Source organism: Melanotaenia boesemani, chromosome 3 (assembly GCF_017639745.1).
Source record: "Melanotaenia boesemani isolate fMelBoe1 chromosome 3, fMelBoe1.pri, whole genome shotgun sequence".
NCBI classification, from domain to species: domain Eukaryota; kingdom Metazoa; phylum Chordata; class Actinopteri; order Atheriniformes; family Melanotaeniidae; genus Melanotaenia; species Melanotaenia boesemani.
This window is the reverse complement of record NC_055684.1, coordinates 15,805,793-15,824,753: the sequence shown is the minus strand read 5'-3', so window position 1 is coordinate 15,824,753 and position 18,961 is coordinate 15,805,793. Positions and strand designations below refer to the sequence as shown.

Here is an 18,961-nt window from a genome sequence, read left to right as displayed (position 1 = left end):
TCTGAGTCAGGAACAAAGCAGTAAATCAGCTTTATCTAAATCCTTTAATAGCCCCATCACTGTGCAAACAGATGGATGAAACAAACTGGGGATCCAAACACACACACACACACTCTCTTTGGTATAGATATAAATCCAATCTTTTTTTTTACAAACAAAGAATACAAATAAGTAAGAGTTAATTCTACAAATGCACCTTATATCTGTACAAAAAATGGCCAATGTTGCGTTAACTATGATGCCTTTATTATCTATATATTCACAGTTTTGATTTTAACTTAATAATTATTTAAATAATATAATCATTTTGAAACAGTTCACTTTATCACAACTGTACAATTTAGGTATAAATGAACACACACTAAACACAAAAATGTACAAACTAGATAAGTAAACAAGTAATTTAATAGAAGAGTAATCAATAAATCACTTTCAAAGTAAACAACCTCACATCAAGGTCCACCTGTTACAGTTCTGCAAGATTATATCACATTATCATAAACAGCAGATGCTTGCAAGCAGCAGAAACAAATAATTACAGATGTCAATCATTTCATTGCAGTACTAGTGTGTGTTATAAGTTCACTTAGAAATAAAACTAAATATTCCTCTTCCTAACATTTGATATGGTAATAATTTCTACAAAATAGTGTCACAAAGCTCCTTATTAATCTAGAGTGGATAATTTAACAGCATTAATAAGATCATAAAACTACACATTTTTTAAAATGATGTGATTTTTAAATTAAATTATGTAATAACAGAGCTCATCTTTTGGTGTAGCATTCAACATCTGTTAACTGGACTCAGCGATGTCAAGCTGGGCTAAGAAGCTAAACACTTTAAGATGCAGTTAAATCTTAAATAATAGCCAGACTGTTGGCACTGTGACAGCTGGTCCTGTGCTTGCTCTGCAGGAGGGCTGGGGAGCCTTGGGCCAGGGTCTGTACCATGGCTAAGACTTGGACCTGGACCTGGCTAAGACCGCAAAGAGGGAACCAACTGCAAGGTCTAAATAGGTCCACATCCTGACAGTTTTTCAGTCTCTTATCTTTCACTGCGGTATTTTAGGAGCAGGCTTATAATCAGTGTGTCCCAAGTGAACCCATCATCAATACTTAGCCCTCTCAGATCTGCCAACACCTTCAACAGGACTACACACCCTTTTGTACAGCCTGACTTTTTGATTATGCATTATATCAAAGGAACTTGACACAGAAATAATGACTATTACAGAGTTACAATCCACAAGTAGCATCACTTAAACCTGACTGCACATTACAACATTTTAATGCATTGAGCTTCCTTAAATTCAAAGTCAGAGTTCTTTGTTTCATGGCAATTGGAAAAAAAAATCAAATAAATAATATATATATATAGTGGAGGCAATCGTCCTAATTCTTAAACTACAGCAACCACTTGAATTACCAAACACCTTCTTCTTAGAAAATGCTCAATTTAAAGTAGAATTTCTCAAAAACAAATTTTAATTAGTCAATTAACAAATTAATGTTTACCTTCCTGACAGGCACCTGGTTTAAATTCTGCTGCTTGGAACAACAGTAACTTTTTTTTTTTAATTATGAAAATAAAGTTAAAGTTTATGCCATTGTTTCGGTACATATCAGCAGAATTAAGATGTTGTTTTCTAAATGAGACAGACTGATCATTTGGCCTATTAATACACAACTTTACTTGCAACCTCAAAGTCAATAAAAAAGATGAGAACATTTTGTTTTAGTGACTAAATCCTCCAAACACTCCTTTGCAATTCTAAATATTCTAAACAAATGTTCTATTAAATGATGGCTGAATTAAACAAAGTGAACTACAGTAATGCCTCGCGGTGCTCCTGTTCTTTTGTCTTAACACAGCATTGATTTAGTCTCAGCTGTTACCTCACCAGAACACAGCAGGGACGTTTCTGGAGCTATAAGCAGAATTTGATCTCCTCCCGCGTCACTCTACCCCACCCCTCTCCACCCTGCTCTCCCAGTCCTTAGAGGAAGTCACCTGGATAAAGCCTTCTATTGGAAATGGCAGATTTTGTGTTATTAGGATATTGTAAGGGATTTGGGGAAGTTACAAAGATGATTTTAGCAATGTGGTATTCTGAAAAGTAGAGCTATTTTGCATACAGTGGATATATTTGGACTGCATCTAATAAATTTATGAATAGCATTTGAAAAAAATCCAAAAAGTTTTCTGTTTCTTGTTCACATTAAAACCATTCAAATAATGCAAATTCTACAAAATGTACAGCTACATATAAAAAACAATAAAAATAAACAAACACACATCTATCTATCTATCTATCTATCTATCTATCTATCTATCTATCTATCTATCTATCTATCTATCTATCTATCTATCTATCTATCTATCTATCTATCTATCTATCTATCTTTTCCACTGGCCATTAAATGTAATGAGCTCAGCGGAGAATAGAGTTGATGTGACTCGGTCAGTGAACGCACCACGCCTGTCTGCTCTCTAGTTTCAGTATGGCGGCTGGGACTTGCGGAGGAGGACAACTTCTTCTAGGTTCCTTCCAGAAAAATGTAGGAAGGCGACGGGTGTAACACAAAACCATCACGGCAAACGCAAGCTGGACTGTAAAAGACGACTACGGCGTAACTGGTGGCCTCTACTGAGGTTTTCCTGGAAGATAAACGATTTGGTGTGATGCGCAAGGAGCCGCAGTCAAGAAACTCCCCTGATTTTTCCGCGTCTGTCTCTGCTCTGACAGTCAGTTAGCCGGCTAGTTGCTAGGTAGCTCACCTTCATGCTAACGTTCGCTTGTTGTACTCTGTAGTAGCCAGACACGCTAGCTTAGTCATTTTAGTTGCTAAAGGAGATAGGGATGGCACATCGCATCCATTCGGTAAGCAAATTGGTTGAAAAGGGTGGACAAAAACATTTAAGGACCTGAATGATAACTTTGTCAGCACTCACTAGCCTAGCCTGCTGGTCCAACGCCAGAAAACGTTGGCCGAGAGTTAGCGCTTCGTCTGTCCACCAGCTAGCCAATTAGCATTTTACTTAAATAAGACGATTTGCTAATCCCCAACTCATCCCGACTGAGTGTCCTGAATGACTGATTCAGACAGAGTGGACATTGTAACTGCTTAAATTGGCGAGCATGAAATGACCGGTAATGTTTCATAACTCTGGGTTCTTCTGGCGTTCAGTCTTGCTAGGTGTCGTTAGCGATCTCGTAGGTGTTTTCTGGAGGGAGTGGTGACGTTAGGTGGCTAGTAAGGTTCCCTGTATCAGGGCAACAAGGTCACTCTGATTATGTCTGTCTTTAAATGGCACATACAACAGTAGATGACAGACCATTAAACGATAAACGTGTAAACCGACTGGAGTGTTGCATGATGGTCTGTGTTCGTTAGCTTACTGCAGGTTGAGACATCACAGCTCGAAAGCGCGCAATAATTCGATTAAATGTTCCCGTAGACGTTAACCGAGTTGGCTGATTTAGACTTAAATTTATCGGCGTGAACTACTGCTGTTTTGTAGGACTGAAGCTCAAGTTTGGTAACTAATTTGTTCCTTCGCCTTCTTCACTGCTTGAATAGTTTGATGGACGTGAGGGGCTGTTTGCCAGAGTGTCAGTGCTATACTCAGTCATGTATGTCTTGACACATGGCACCTTGGTCTGTACATAGTGTTTGCTGACAGATTTTAGTGTCGTTATGTAGCTTTAGTGGACAGTCAGTGAAAGGAATGTCTTGTGTTTTTTATACCTATTGGTTTGTTTTTTTATTTTCATTTTTCTCAAACACAGGAGTGTCTTGTTGATTCAGAGTGGGTAAGCGGTGCTGTCTGGGGTGTGTACTGTGGACAATGCTTATCAGTTAGTGCCTAGAAGATTACAGGACTTAGAATTCTGCCTACATATAGGCCAGAGATATTGTAGATTTTTCTTTAGGAATTGCAACAAAACCCTGCCAATCTGGATCAAGAAAATCTGTCCCTTGTGTCTGGTTGGAGTAATACTCTCAAGCCAAAATCAATGCCTTCAGCGCTGGCTGTGTTTGCCTGCCGACCAAACTCGCACCCATTCCAGGAGCGGCATGTGTACCTGGATGAGCCAGTCAAAATCGGCAGGTCGGTGGCTCGGTGCCGTCCGGCCCAGAACAATGCCACCTTTGACTGCAAGGTGCTGTCCAGGAATCATGCTCTTGTATGGTTTGACCACAAGACTGGCAAGGTAAGCATATGGTAAAATATTTGCAGTTTACCTTAATGATTGACTTCCCTCCAGGATTTTATATATACACACTCTACACTCTCTAACTAACCTGCTTTCTCTTTATGAAAACCCTGAATTGATTTGTTGACACTAGTAGGTTGGTAGCTTGAGCCCTGGCTTCTCCTCCTAGAGGCATGTTGAAGTGTCTTTGGGTGAGAGAATGAACATCTAATATTTTCATCACTGTGTCTTTCTGTGATAGACAAAATGTTGTATGTGTGAATGGTTGAATGAGCTTTAAAAGCAGTCTATTTACAATTGTCCCTGATAGCATTATGAGCACATTTGTCACACATCACCACCTCACAAAAATTATTAGTCAAATTGAAATAGCCAGTGCTGCTTTGATTAAAAACAGGTGTACTTTTAAACAGAAAACCCTGAAAAATTTCTCCTAGTTTTCCTTCAAACTGAAACTGGAAGTTTGGAGGGAATGTGGCATAAGAATGTTCCTTCCTATAGATATATCCAACACTAGATTTGGACGATTTATAATCCACCTTCACAACAGGGTTCTCCAAATGAAGTGTGTGGAAAGACATGCATAATCACTTTAGTCAAGCAGAACATAACAGTTTTAATCAGTTGTCCTCTTGAAAATAATGTTCTAATACTTTTTTATTAAACATGTTAGATGCAAGACAAACTCTTGTTATGTGGGGTGAACTTAAACAAGTAGAATGTAAGAAACATTTGTCCTGTCATGACAAACTGGAACTCGAGGACCTGTTGAAGGGTTTAATCCTTAGGCTTGTTTTATACTTCTATTCGATTTGAACAATCACAAAGGTGGGGATTTACTGGGGATTTATTAGGTAGCTGAGCTGTTGAACCAGTATGGGTTTCTATGTAAGATGTGATATTCACAGATTTTTAAATGCAAAGATGTTAAACATTTTGGAAAGGAAAAGAAATATTTTGTGTTCACTTTGGTAACAGACCTCCTTTTTTATAATATAGTTTTCTTGTTCTGATTCTTGTAACATGACTCCCTTGTCTGGAATATTTAATTTTACAAATAACTTGAAAACAAAGTTGCCCTTATTTGCAGCATTAAAAGTAAATTCCTAAGCATAACTCATCCTCAAGAATCCAAAATCAAATTTACTATGAAAACAGTTAACAAATATTTTCTGTCAGTCGCATGACTTATTTGATGACCTTTTGTAAAAGATCTTTCGTGTGAGGAATAGGAAGCATAAAGTATAATTTGGTGACTTAAGCAAATAGAACAAGCTATCAATTCAAACAGTTAACAAATCAAAAGAAAAACCCAAACTCTTGACTTCTTGGTAGTATTTTACCTTGCATTTTTTGGGTTCACTCCCTCAGAGAGAACAGTCAGTGCATATCAACACTAACTCGTTCTGGGTGATAATTTGTATAGGATGAAACTTTTTTATCCTCCTTATAAGAATGTGGATAAGCATCCAGGAAAGGAGTGCTTCCATCCATTGTGCATGAAGTCTGACTGGCTGGATGAGTATGAAAGTAATGTTAATCTCACCATTGCTGTCTCCAGATCTCATCTTTATTCAACACATATGGGAGACTACTATTATTGTAGTTTTCTCCATCATGATTGTCAAAATACCAAGCGGGACAACGTTTCTCTGTGTTTAATTTATTTATTTTTTTCTTGCATCCACCTATCTAAGATCAAATCCGAGCATCTGTTGTGTGTCTGTAGTCTAGAGTACAGGTTAAACAGGCTGAAACAGCATAGGGATTACCCCTGCTATGTGGCATGCAGGGACTTTGAAATACCCTGTATGCGTTTGTGTGTGTGTGCACAAAGCATAAGCTATTTATAACAACATTAGTAGCGTCATCCTTTCCTCTCTTTAGGGATAAACGCATAGCCATGGATAGGCTAAGACACAACAACACCCAGATTATTTGCACTCAAGAGTTATACAGTATCATAGAAAGTTTAGATACACCTAATTATCCTTAATGATAAGTTGTGTTGAAAAGTTTTAAATGTGCTGCATATTTTGCATTTAAAAACTGAATTAATTATTTTGGTGACTGGTTTATCACCTAAAGCTGCTTTCATTCCTAGAACAGAACAGGACTGTTAGTATCTAGTTAATTTAGTGAACCTGGTCACTGATTGATTTTAGATAAATTGCTGTGCTACCTAATGCAACTGTAGGGGAAACACTGACACCCATGCATATAACTTGTGGAAAAAAAGATGCCTTTTTGTCTAATAAAAATAAAGGAACTCTGAACATGTATGCATTGCGATTAAGTGGTGAGGCCACGAGCTGTGAACCAGAGCATCCCTGGCCCATGTCTGGTTGGGAAAGTTTACAGTATGACCTCTTTGCTTTTTGCCCTTCTTCAATTCCTGTTATCGCCCAGCTCTGTCATAAATGCATTAAATGCCACACATAATAATGAAGTTAACAAGAAGAAAAAAAATGCAGTAATCATATATTTGGCAGTAAATCAATAGTTGGTTCTCAAACTATCTATTGGTTGTGGGCGAAACAGTGGCATGGTTAATAAGTCACACCTTAGGGAACATGTGTCTTGGTGTAAGATACCACAGGGCATCTTTATAGTGGTGATAAACCTAGTACCTATTTAATTTTTATCAAGTTATTTAGTAGATTTGGCTTCTGATTAAGGCTGGGGGATTAAAACAATTTCAAAATTAGATTGCGATTAAAATTTTCAATCTCTGTGATAAGCATAAGATCTTTTCAGACAATTCATCTACAAAACAGGTAGTTAGCAGTAATGCACCTCTAAGCTGGTTGCCTGTAATATGGGAGTGGTTTGGATTCAGTTAAAAAGAACAGATTAATATAATGAGAAAACTTGGTTGTCAGTGGGTGAAAGCCAAAACAAGAGGCACAACTAGTTTGTTTACTCACCTAACAACCAGCAACTGCGCAGAAAAATTAAAATGAGGACCGATGTGACTTTGTGCACAAGTTCTCGCAGCGCAAGCCTCAAACAGAAAAGCATCAGCTCATCGTTTGTGGCCACCACCCTATATGAAAAACATTCAAAATAAAGCCAAAATATTACAAAATCATTGCATCACATCATTGTTGCAATGTTTTTTGCCATATTGTCCAGCTCTAGATCCAACCTTTCATGAGTTTTCAGGTTTGTTTACTTTGCAAACAAACCTGCTCTGGCTATAAGAGAAGTAGCATAGCATTTAAAAACCATGCATTTGAACTCCAATTAAGTTGTTTTTCCTATTTAGTGTTTTGTGTTTTGTTGTATTTTTTTCTCTTGTTGTTGTAGGCTTGGCAATTTAGCACACATGCAACAAATACATTCCTTTATGGGTTTATATTTACTATAATTCACTCCATTTTCTTTTGTTTTTCATTTCCACAGTACATTTACTACATGCATAAAATGTGGTTAAAATAATGTACTCTGTAAAATTATGAGACAGGATATTGCATACAAATAATACACAAATTCAAAATGCACAGCAGTCAAATTATGGAAATTTTGACAGCACAGATCTTGCTTGCCCAACCAGTCTCTCATAACTGCAGGTTCCTCTTGCTGTAAGAACGATGTTGTATGAGTTTGCAGTTTTGGTTAGTTAAAAAAAAAGTTTCACCTTACACACTTTCTGTTCATGAAACTATCCAATGCTTGTTTGTTACTTTTACTGTCATTACTCACATTATGTTTTGAAGTACAACTCGGCAGCCAGAAAGAGAATAAGATACGTCATCAATGTAAATTGGTGTGATATACTCTCATCAATTGGTATGATGGGTCTGTGACTGAAACTAGTCACGTGGATGATCAAGTCGATTGCTTTATTACTGAATTAATCAGGCTGTATATAAGAGTGAGGTCTGCTTTAATTGTAAAACTGGAGTTACTCCCTGAGGATAACCCAGTCTTTAATGAAAGTAAAAGATGGTCACTTTCAGAGCAGTTGCTTAAGAACTTGAAAAAATCAGGTCTGTTATATTTGGTCAGATTTGTATTTTTGCAGCCTGGCTAAATTATAATTGGAACTCAAAAAAGTAAACCTGGGCATTGTGCATGATAGCCTGCTGATTTTATAAGCTCCTGCTGAGACTTAAGCCTTGATTGTCTGCTATGAATGCAGGATAAACTGACATGAGAACAGCTGGTGTGACGGAACATTTGAGGGACTCTGAAAAAAAAATGGAGGGTATATTTTAAGCTGCAGCCATCATGAGGAGGTCAGATCAGACCCAGCTGCCTTTCTCTTTATCCTGAAGGCCCTGGGACTACAGTTTGGGAGCTGTTAAAGGAGATGTGATCCAGCACATAGTACTTCCTGCTCGCGAGAGCATCAGTTGGTTTCTCACCACAGTGCAATCGACAGTTGAAATGACATTGTCATTCATGGCTTCTGATTTCTTCTTCAAAACTTACAAAAAAAGTCCAAATATTAAAACAATTATATATATATATATATATATATATATATATATATATATATATATATATATATATATATATATATATATATATATAGACACACACTCTTTTTCCAGTTAGATTGTTCCACACCTGCACTTTTCCCGCATTCTTTTTTAAACGTGCGACAGCCCAGCTACGTTTTGCATCAACGTGTCTGCTCTAGTGACTCTCAGGTTGTCTCGGTTTGTGCTGCACGGCTGTTGGTGATCAGCTGTTTGTTGCGTGTTTTTTGTTCAATTGAGAAGGAGGAAACTAGTGGTTCACCTATTTATCCCGAAATATTGTTTTTGGCAGGACCTTCTTAAACACAGTAGTTGGCTGGTGGCAGAAAGTATTTATATTTCAGCTATGCAGAGGCGGGTGTAGAAAAGTTCTGATGCTAGAAAAGTTCTGATGGGGGGCCAGGGAGAGAGCATGGAATATGAAATATTGAACTTAATATGACAACTAAAGTGATCATCTAATGTAATAAAGTGAAGAAAAACTTGTAAACAGACAGCCAATGATCTATTTTATCAACAGCTGTTTGCTTTGGGTGATGCTGCTGTAGGACTTTTATTACTGCTGCACAAACACTCACACTTCAGTGATAAAAGGAAAAATGTGTGTTTATCCAGATCAACAGTTTTATCAGTTTCTTCATCAGTGTTGGCTGTTTAACTTCAGTCGTCACATCTAATGAGTTTTATGACAAATTATCACCATGGAGACGAGTGGTGAGATGATATATGAATTATGATCTAGAAGATGGTAGAGGTGATTTAGAACAACATACATACATTACATGCTGCATTTACTGACCATTGGACATCTGATGTTTACCCAATGGAAGCTCAGTAAATATTTGTATTATTGGCTTGTTCTGTTGAAACAATACAGTAAGAACGTGCAGATTTCAGGCATATAAAAACTCAAGAATAGTGAATAATCATGATTAATTAATTTGAGAGCTGATTAATCTGATTAAAAATTTTAATATTTGACTGTAAATATTTCAGAGGCCAAAATTGATAATGCCTGATTGTGAATTTATATTTATTTTGATTTTGTTTTTTTTTTATTTTAAAATGTGTAAATTCTAAAGTATATTGCTTTGAAACTTGCCAAAAGCATGCACGTGTCCTTATTTATTGTATTTTAAAAATTGTTTTTGTTTTACATGTTCATCTTTGAACCACAGACTGTAAGCAAGGGGGGAAACACTTCCTCAAGTAACTCGAATAACTGAATTACAAAAAAATCCTTGATGCAAAATATATTTTTTGGATGTTTTCAATATCCACACAAATGCGTTCTACTCAGATGTCACTGTACTTTTACACAAACATTTATTACTTTCTCATGTGTTTACGTACTGCACTTTCACAATTCAGAGTTTAACAATTTTGTTTTGATCTTATCAGTGTATCTTAATGACTTATGTGGTGCTACTTACAGTGGATTTATCCATTATTAAGGAAAACAGGACTTTTAGCAGCATCCCTTGTCAATATCTTACACAAGTGTAGCTGTACTGCTTGGTGCATTTCTGGCAGACCATTTTCATTCATGTAGCTATCTCTTTCATGAGTTTAAGCAGACGGAAACAAAAACAATTCATTACCTCAGCCAAGGTCATGTATTCTCTGGCATTGGTTTGTCTGTCAGTACTCACTGATGGCGTAACGAGTATCAGCTGAATGGTGTACTGTGGATACAAAAAACGCACACACCTCTGTTAAAATGCCACATTTCTGTAATGTTAATGAAACCAGAATAAATCATTTCAAACTTTCCCCAGCTTTAGTGTGACCTATAACTAATGAAGCTGAATTCACAAAGAAACAAATCTGTTAGCAGAAAAAATATATTCACTGTAAATAAAAATGATCTTGGCGGAAGCAACAGATAATCATCGGAGTTTAAATCCCACAGGGGACGAATATTAACACCTTCCAGTTGGGTTTTTAGGCAAGACCCTTATTGCTACTACTGAACCACCTCAAAAGGCAAATCACTTTGGAGAAAAGCGTTTGCTAAATGACTGTTGAGTAGAATGGTGTCTTACAGTTACTCTTAACATGTTGGCAACTGTTAGAGATGGTGTGTTAACAAATTATGGCAATTTTTTAATTCCCAGAAGATTTTTGTATTATGATTATAAAGAACCACTGCTTTATAATGTATTAATGTTGATTTTAAAGTAAATAATCCTAACACAACAGCATTAGCTATTTTCAAGGAAGTTTTTCTGTGTAGATGCACATCAGGTGTTGTTTGTGGTGGGTGAGAGAGCACATTATTGCCGGTCTAGTTGTTTGGCTGTAATGAGGACACAACTTAGAAGATGAGTCATTATATTGCTGCTGGCCTTGGGTATGCGCAAATTTGAAAATTAGTGTACCTGCTCCTTTTTATTTTAGTTTCGCTGTTGCTTTGATTGTTAAATGCAACAATGGAGTTTCACTGCAACAGAGTACCAATGCATTTTAAAGACACAGACTATATTCAGGTTTCTGTAATTTAGGCAGTGAGTCAGTTTGAGTTGGCCAGTATAGAGCTTTGCTACCTCATTTTGGATATTTGGTTTGTGATTAAAGACAGCCAAAGAGATAATTGGTCAACCTGACAGCTGGTGGAGAGCAACAGATCAGAATTTTTTGATTGGTTTCAGTATTTCACTGCATCATAATGGCCTATGCATGAATATCCATAAAAAAAGAAGTGCTGTTACACCGACTGTATAAAGCTCTCCAACACTCTTTAAACCTGAGTGTGTGTGTGCATGTGAAAGATAGGATGCTGTTGGCAGGACAACCACCCTGGCAGACTGGGATTTGGCAGTGTGTATGTGTGTGTGTACTTAGTTGTAGTAATACTGCATTCAGATAAGGAGCAGGACATGAAAATAAATAGATAAATAAATAAATTAAGGTTGCAGTATTATGCTGGATTTATAGTGGGCTAGTGTATGAAGATTGGTATGAATAACAACAATTTGGGAATTAAAGTTCCTTATGTTCATATCCTCTCTAAACTTTGCAGTCACATGTTGAGTTTTCCTGTAAAGGTAACATAGATTATGCTTTAATCCATTAAATATAGTTAATAGTGATGTCACATGTTACAGTGCTGTAATCAGCAATTAAAACTGGATGTCAGGGACTGAACAATATGTATCATTCAGGACATCAGACATTTTAAGAGGACCAGTCCTAAAGTGTCCAGGCGGCAAGGGCGACTTTTATGTTCCTGCCACACTTTGCAGCTGTGTTCTTGTCATTTAATTATTATGAAAAGTAATCGATTTTGAACATTTACACATCGTAGTTGAGTTGGAACTTGTTCCATCGCGATGAATCATTAAATAGTGAATTGACCCAAACTTGCGTGAAAGTCCATTTACTATTTGTATGTCAGTTACATCACCCTTTTTAACATCAGCTCTATTTATACACATGCTTCTTACAGGCTTCTAAATCAGTCTAAGCATCCCAGGAACCTTAGACAAGAATAACATTACAATTATGGCAAGTTCTTAGGAAGAGTGTTGTACAAAAGATGGAAGAGAAAATATTTTTCCTTTGTTCATATTGACCTAAATGAGCCGTAGTCAGCAGGTGAGCCAGTTGGTCCAACCATCCAGTGATGCAACCCATTCTGACTCTTTCAGATTTTCACAATTTCCTCAGACAGGAAGGATGATGCTGTTGACATTGTCTGCCTTACTGAGCTTATGGTCACACCAGCACACACCATCTTCTGTAATGCTAAATCTTTAATTGACACAAAATACTTGACACAATAAACAGTTAAACTTTTCAAATGTCCTGGGGAAGATTATTTATTCCATGGAGTCACTCTAAATATTCTTAAAGTTCATATGTTAGATAATGTGTTGATGTTAATTAAACCTACAAAGACTATTGGATCCTTTTTAAGCCATAATCTCAGAAATTATGACAGTGATGGTAGATTCAGCTTGTTCAGTTGTGCCGCGATGGGCATGACGCTGTTGGTGAAACATCGGAACAGGAGAAATACTCTGGCTGCTCCTTGCTGGAGCGAGAGTGTTTCTATCTTCACTTCTTGGAAGAGTTTAAAAAACGGTCATATTTGTGTCTGATAATGAGCTGGTTGACATGTTTTCCAGCGTGCGCAATGTTAGCAGAAGTGTCCTCCCTGCATTCAGGGCGAAACTCCGACAGCTCGACAGGGAGCAGCTATGACATACCATCATGTAAATCAGATCAGCAAGTTTAGATTTTAATAAATGAGCACTGTATCAACCTGCTCTAGAGGAAATTTGTCTTTAAATTACTTTTGCTGTAGGCTATGTAAAATTAGATTAAAATAAATTAACTTGACCTTGTAGTGGGGGCAGTGGGTCTTGTAAGGAGGGTGGGTGCCCCCCAATATAATGGTAGGGGAAACGCTGCCCTTGCACCTTACAAGATGTTTAACGTCCTTCAAGGACATATTTGTCTTCAATTCTTTCTTTATTAGTGATCCAAATGGTTTTTAGCCATAGAAATGTGTGACAGTTTGTACACCAGTTAATAAGCTACTTTGTGCTTTGGAAAATGCAAATTTGACCTTATAATTCCAATTATGTGTTTCGATTGAGGTTTGTCATGTGATCTCCACAAAAATAAAAGTACTGGGAGCTTCTGCTGTTGGTGCGTGCATTCACACTCACTTTTTAAAAAAACTCAGACATGTTGCAGCAGAAATATGCTCACCGATAAAACAATCTCTCTCTCTCTTCCCGGTAGCAGCTAACAGCCTCTTTTGGAAATTGTGGCAGGTGTCCAGGCTTCTGTGAGCTGGCTCCCTGCGCTGATACACACTGGGAATAAACTCTTTCCTGCTTTCTCTCCATCTAGTCTTTTTAAGAGAATCTCTGTAAGTGCTCTCCCAGTTTTAAATGCCAGCATCATGTCTGAAAAGCACTCCAGGTGAACTTTGAGTAAAAATATGTGACACTGATAAATCTGGGATAAGCTGGAAAGACAGCTTCACAGCTTGATGTACTAAACAGTCTGTCAAAAACTACTTTTATCAGCTCTTAATTCAGTTATGTTTTGACAAGATATGCTTTGTTGATCTAATACATAAATATGCAGATCTAAGTTTGTAACAATTTGCTGTAAATTTGCTTAAATAATGTTCTAAACTGATCCTCCCTTTTCTTTACTGTTCTTAGTCCAATTGGCTGTTGAGGCACAATTAGTAATAAAGATGATTTGGCCTTGATGGTCAAATTGCATTGATTTGCTGTGCTCCCTTTCCAGTTTTCACTCACCAGGAGTAATGTATAAAACTTCGACAGAGCTGTTTGAATGTACTTATAATATCACTGGTGGTGGGATATATCAGCTAAAGCTTACAAAAGAATGTTCTGTGAATGACCTGCCATCATGCTGATGTTTGCTTGCTCTGTAGGTGGTGTGTATTGTCCACTAATGATAATTTTGGTTCAGTTTCAAGATTCATAACCTTACAATTAATCTTTACTATCTAAAAGTGACTAAAGTGAACAATTGCCTCCAGTATTTGAATTAAGTACCTAATACAAAAGTATCAAAAATGATCTTTAGATTAATAAAATTTGTTTAGTCAGACATGTTGTGACATTTAAACAACGTACAATTAAAATATTTGATCCTGGCTAATTAATATTGTGGCACCGTTATCCTAGACTGAGGCCCAAAAGCAAACAGGAAAAACAAACAAACAAACAAACAAAAAAAAAAAACTACCTGAACAAAGACCTGTCTGTAAAAAGTGATCTTTTGCCTTCTTTTTCCTCTGCAGTATAACACTCTTACTGCCCCTCACACTTTACTCAGCAGCAGTGTGAGAGCAACAGATTTATCATACCAGCCATGGCATGCTTTCTTCAGCATGACAAATTATTTCATTATGAGAATATGGAGCAAATCTTGTGCCTCATTACTTTTTCCTGTGGTGTGACCAGTTCTTAGACATCCAAACTTACAAAGGACCTTTAGATATTTGCACTCTCAGTAATTATTAACAGAAATTATGGGTTTTTTTTTTTTCAATATTTGACCTTCCTCTCAACCTATTGGTGTTAACAGTTCATTTGTACTGTATTGCTGTTAGTTGCAGTGATTTTGTATAAGTATTACTAAATGCAAAATCTATTTAAGCTAATTAGAATCAACACACTTTTTTTAGTTAACGAAAACAGAATTGTTCCAAGGCAGAGAAGAATCTCTAGTTATGCAAGTAAAAGAAAAATTTGACTGCATCATCTCCCACAGTTATAACATTGTTGATGATCGGTATCACATTTGCCACTTATCTGTTTAAACTATATAGCTTTAATTATTTTGTTAGGATTAACTGCTTTGCCTTAGTGTTTTCTGGGTGGTCATGAGGGATCAGAAATAATTATCAGACCTCCATGAGAGAAATGTGTTCTGACAGGCCCAGGAGGCTGTGTGTCAGATGTTTGGTCCTGGTTTTTCTAAAGGTATTTTATCAACCCCCCCTACAGAAGGAACATATCTAATCTCTAAACTGCCATGCTGCTGAGGCTTATTTGAACCTCATACATGCAACGAACAACAAAGAAAGTTTGCAATTTGTCAATATATTTTTGTTAAGGTGTCCAAGATGAGATAAATACGTATTCAGAGAGCTAACTGTTTTCCACTACATGAAGGGATTTTCTCCTGCTTCAAAACATTATTTAATGATAACTGTTTTATTATGATCATACAACTATTTTTTTTATTTGGAAAGAAAAAAATGATAAAATATGTATGTCAATTTACAGTTCTCTTAAAAAAAAAAAAAAAAAAAATTTAAAATCTGCCGAGAAGGGTAAAAGAGAGGTCAGACTGGCATTAAATCTGGAATTAGATCAAACTAGAAAACTAGTGTTTCACCTAACATTGTCATTTCGGAAATATATGAACGTTTACTTGATAAACCAAAAAGAATTTATAAGCATGTCAGTTTTTGCAGATGCATCAGACAAATAGTTTGATATAAATTTTAACATAGTAAATATATTCATAAATAAAAAATGTATCATTTAATACATTTCCATTCTACATCGTTCTTGGTGAATCTTTTCTTGTGAAAGCAGATCTTTCTATTTTGCTAATCAGAGTCATTTCAAGATGCTGGAGAAGTCACATGTCACATGTTGAAGGTAGATTTATTTATAGTTGTGAATGTGGTAAAACTTTGTCTTTCTCCTATGAGTGATTTTTTGAACGAATTATCTGCCATATGACTGCTACTGTCTTCTAAAGCGTGTGTGTGTGTGTGTGTAGTCTAAACTGGTGTCATGTGTTGACCTCCTGACTGGTTAAGTGGTTGTTGGCTGCAAGCTGATGGTTTATGCTGTTTATGCTGGCTGAAGAATATTTCAAAACAAACATGATGTTTCTTTTAACTGACACTGAAGGAGGAAAGTGTAGAAAGACAGAAAGATAAAGGAGTGTACTGTAGTGTTTCCCAGAGAAATGTTCTGTTAGTAGATGGAAGTGCAACAAGAATGTCATGGCTGAGTGTAGATTAGTTTGAACCGTAGTTTATTAATGTTGTCCAATTTCCCAAAAGTATTTCTTTGAGAATGTAAAATCATACTTTCCAAAAACATAAAACATCCAGAAATTCAGAATTTTGTTGCTCTCAAGGACAGCAAACAAAATGAGAATACCATGTAAATGGTTTATTCCTATGATCCTGCAAATGGTGACTCAATGTAAAGTCAAGTCACTATGTGCTTCCCTAAAGGTAGCAAGAATCCAAAAATCCCCTCTGTTTTTAATAGAGTAGTGATAAACAAAATACACTGCCAACCTGAATTACCATCTTTTGAGGAAAATTTGTTGTCTAAAGAAATTTCATGAAAGATTAAGAATGAAGAGCTCTTAAATTATTTAAATCAAATCAAAGAAATGCCTCTGTAAAAGCTCAACACAATTTAAAATTGGCACAATAAGTAAGAACATTTGTGTTTGGAATATTTTTGTTATAACAGTGCTTCTTGCTGACCAGTCTTACACAGCTGGAAAGCCTGCTTATTTGCCTTCTTTAAATGATGCCACATTTGTAATGAAAATACATTTATGGGATGAGCAGCAGAGTTGAGTATAGGTCCATTTATGCTCCTTTACGTACAAAAATAGTGATGGTTGTTTCAAACTTTGTCATGCATCGCCATCCTCATACTTTTTATGCATCTTTTGCGTTGCCATGGTGAAGTCAGTTCCTAGACAAGTGGGACGTGTTCAGAGTTCACTCCTGTGAGCCAACGTCAGTTTCATACACTGTTTGGCAGCGGTAATACACTGATATAAGTTTTTTCCAGCCACTCAATACACCCTAAACTCACATAGTCTTTTTTTCAAAAGCTTGCACAATTTCTACAGTTGTTGTGCTCGTTTTCATCCTTCTGCTTTTTTCCCCTTCCTGATCCTCTTCTTCTCTGGTTTGTTTCTTTTGCTAGTCGCATGTCAGCTATTCTGCTCAGCACTGGTAAGGCAAGGCAAGTTTATTTGTATAGCACATTTTATGTACATGACAATTCAACATGCTTTACATAAAACATTAAAAGCATTACAGTGGGGTGCAGGAAGCAATAACAAGTGCATTAAAAACAAACTTTAAAAAATTAAATAAAACAGAAAAAAAAGCTTAAATAAAACAGATAAAAGGAAAATAGAAAAGTTTTTACCCTGATTTAAAACTGCTGAGAGTTTCAGCAGACCTGCAGTTTTCTGAGTTTGTTCCACATGTGAGGAGCATAAAAGCTGAAAGCTGCCTCTCCACGTTTAGTTCTGACTCTGGGAACAGAAAGTAGACCTGACCCTGATGACCTGAGGAATCTGGTTGGTTCATAACGAACCAGAAGATCTTGAATGTATTTTGGTCCTAAACCGTTCAGTGCTTTGTAAACTACCAGCAGGATTTTGAAGTCAATTCTTTGACAGACAGGAAGCCAGTGTAAAGATCTGAAGACTGGAGTTATATGATCTACTTTCTTGGTCTTAGTGAGGACTTGAGCAGCAGCGTTCTGGACTAACTGCAGCTGTCTGATGGACTTTTTAGGAAGACTTGTGAGGACAGCATTACAGTAGTCCAGTCTACTAAAGATAAATGCATAGACAAGTTTTTTCTAAATCCTGCTGAGTCATCAGTCCTTTAATCCTGATATGTTTTTTAAGTGATAATAGACTGATTTAACAACTCTCTTAATATAACTGCTGAAATTCATGTCTGAGTCCATAACAACTCCCAGTTGTCATGTCCTGGTGGTATTGCTCCCTGGAAACGGACCAAATTATGCACATAACCAACACAGAAGACGAAACTGTCCATCCATTTGCGTATCCATCTACTGCGTTGAGCATAAATGGGCCTTATGTGGGTTGTTCTGATGAAAAATTTGCCAAATCTTCTCTGCCAATGCCAAACAGCATTTTAAGTTTACAGTAGTCAATATCAACATTTCCACATGCTCAATGTGAAGTTGAGACTTCAACAACTGTGTAACCTTAAGATCTCCAAGGCTTATATAGACAAGAAAATTAGGCCAGCTGACCATCACAGTATACTGAAGAACAAAGCTTTTCTATCAAAGTTTATTTCTATAGCACCTTACAACAACACTCAAGCTGACAAAGGCTGTTCATAAATTAAAAACAAATAAATAGAAAAACATTAAAACTCATCGGTAACAAGGAAAGTGCTAAAAGTACCAAACACATTAAAACACATTAAAACAAAGTGCTACAAGCCAAAGGCCTTTTTAAATAAATAGGTCTTGAGTTTTGCCTTAAACAAAGGCAGATCAGTGTGGGTGATTAGCTTGTGGGGAAGGGTATTCTCCAGATTTTGTTAGATACAGTGTGTTCTTACTGTCACTTTTAAATTAGGTCAAGTTTAGATAGATTACCCCATTTTCTTTCAAAGAGTCATATTTTGATCTTTGTCACAGGTGTGTAAACATGATGCCATCTGAAAAAATCAGATGATCCGCGTGGTTTAAAATATATCACTGGCTTGTTGCAAACCTGTGCCATGTTTCTTGATGCCTAAAGGCCTAAAGATTTCCCTGTTTACCTCCTTGCTGTTTGATGTCTTTTTTAAGCTACTGCTGTCAAACAAGCTAAAATCAACATGTCAAGTTTTTTTGTTTCTTTTTTCAAATGATGCTTAAATGCAAATAACCTGTTCTTGCCCATCATTGAACTGGGACAAAGCAAGTAGTTTTGGTTTTCACATGTG

The 18,961-nt window shown here is 36.6% G+C and overlaps 1 protein-coding gene across 9 annotated transcripts in view; it reads left to right on the top strand.

Annotated features, from left to right (window-relative positions):
• Positions 1-2,470: 2,470 nt before the first annotated feature.
• Positions 2,471-18,961, top strand: part of slmapa (sarcolemma associated protein a) — a 71,237-nt gene continuing 54,746 nt past the window's right edge. For 5 of the 9 annotated variants that reach the window (XM_041979876.1, XM_041979875.1, XM_041979877.1 and 2 more), the window contains exon 1: positions 2,471-4,219. In XM_041979876.1, coding sequence (XP_041835810.1) covers positions 4,022-4,219 — 198 coding nt within the window. In that variant the 5' untranslated portion in view covers positions 2,471-4,021. The remainder of the gene's footprint in view (positions 4,220-18,961) is intronic. The other 4 variants (XM_041979879.1, XM_041979880.1, XM_041979878.1 and 1 more) reach the window with 1 other exon arrangement.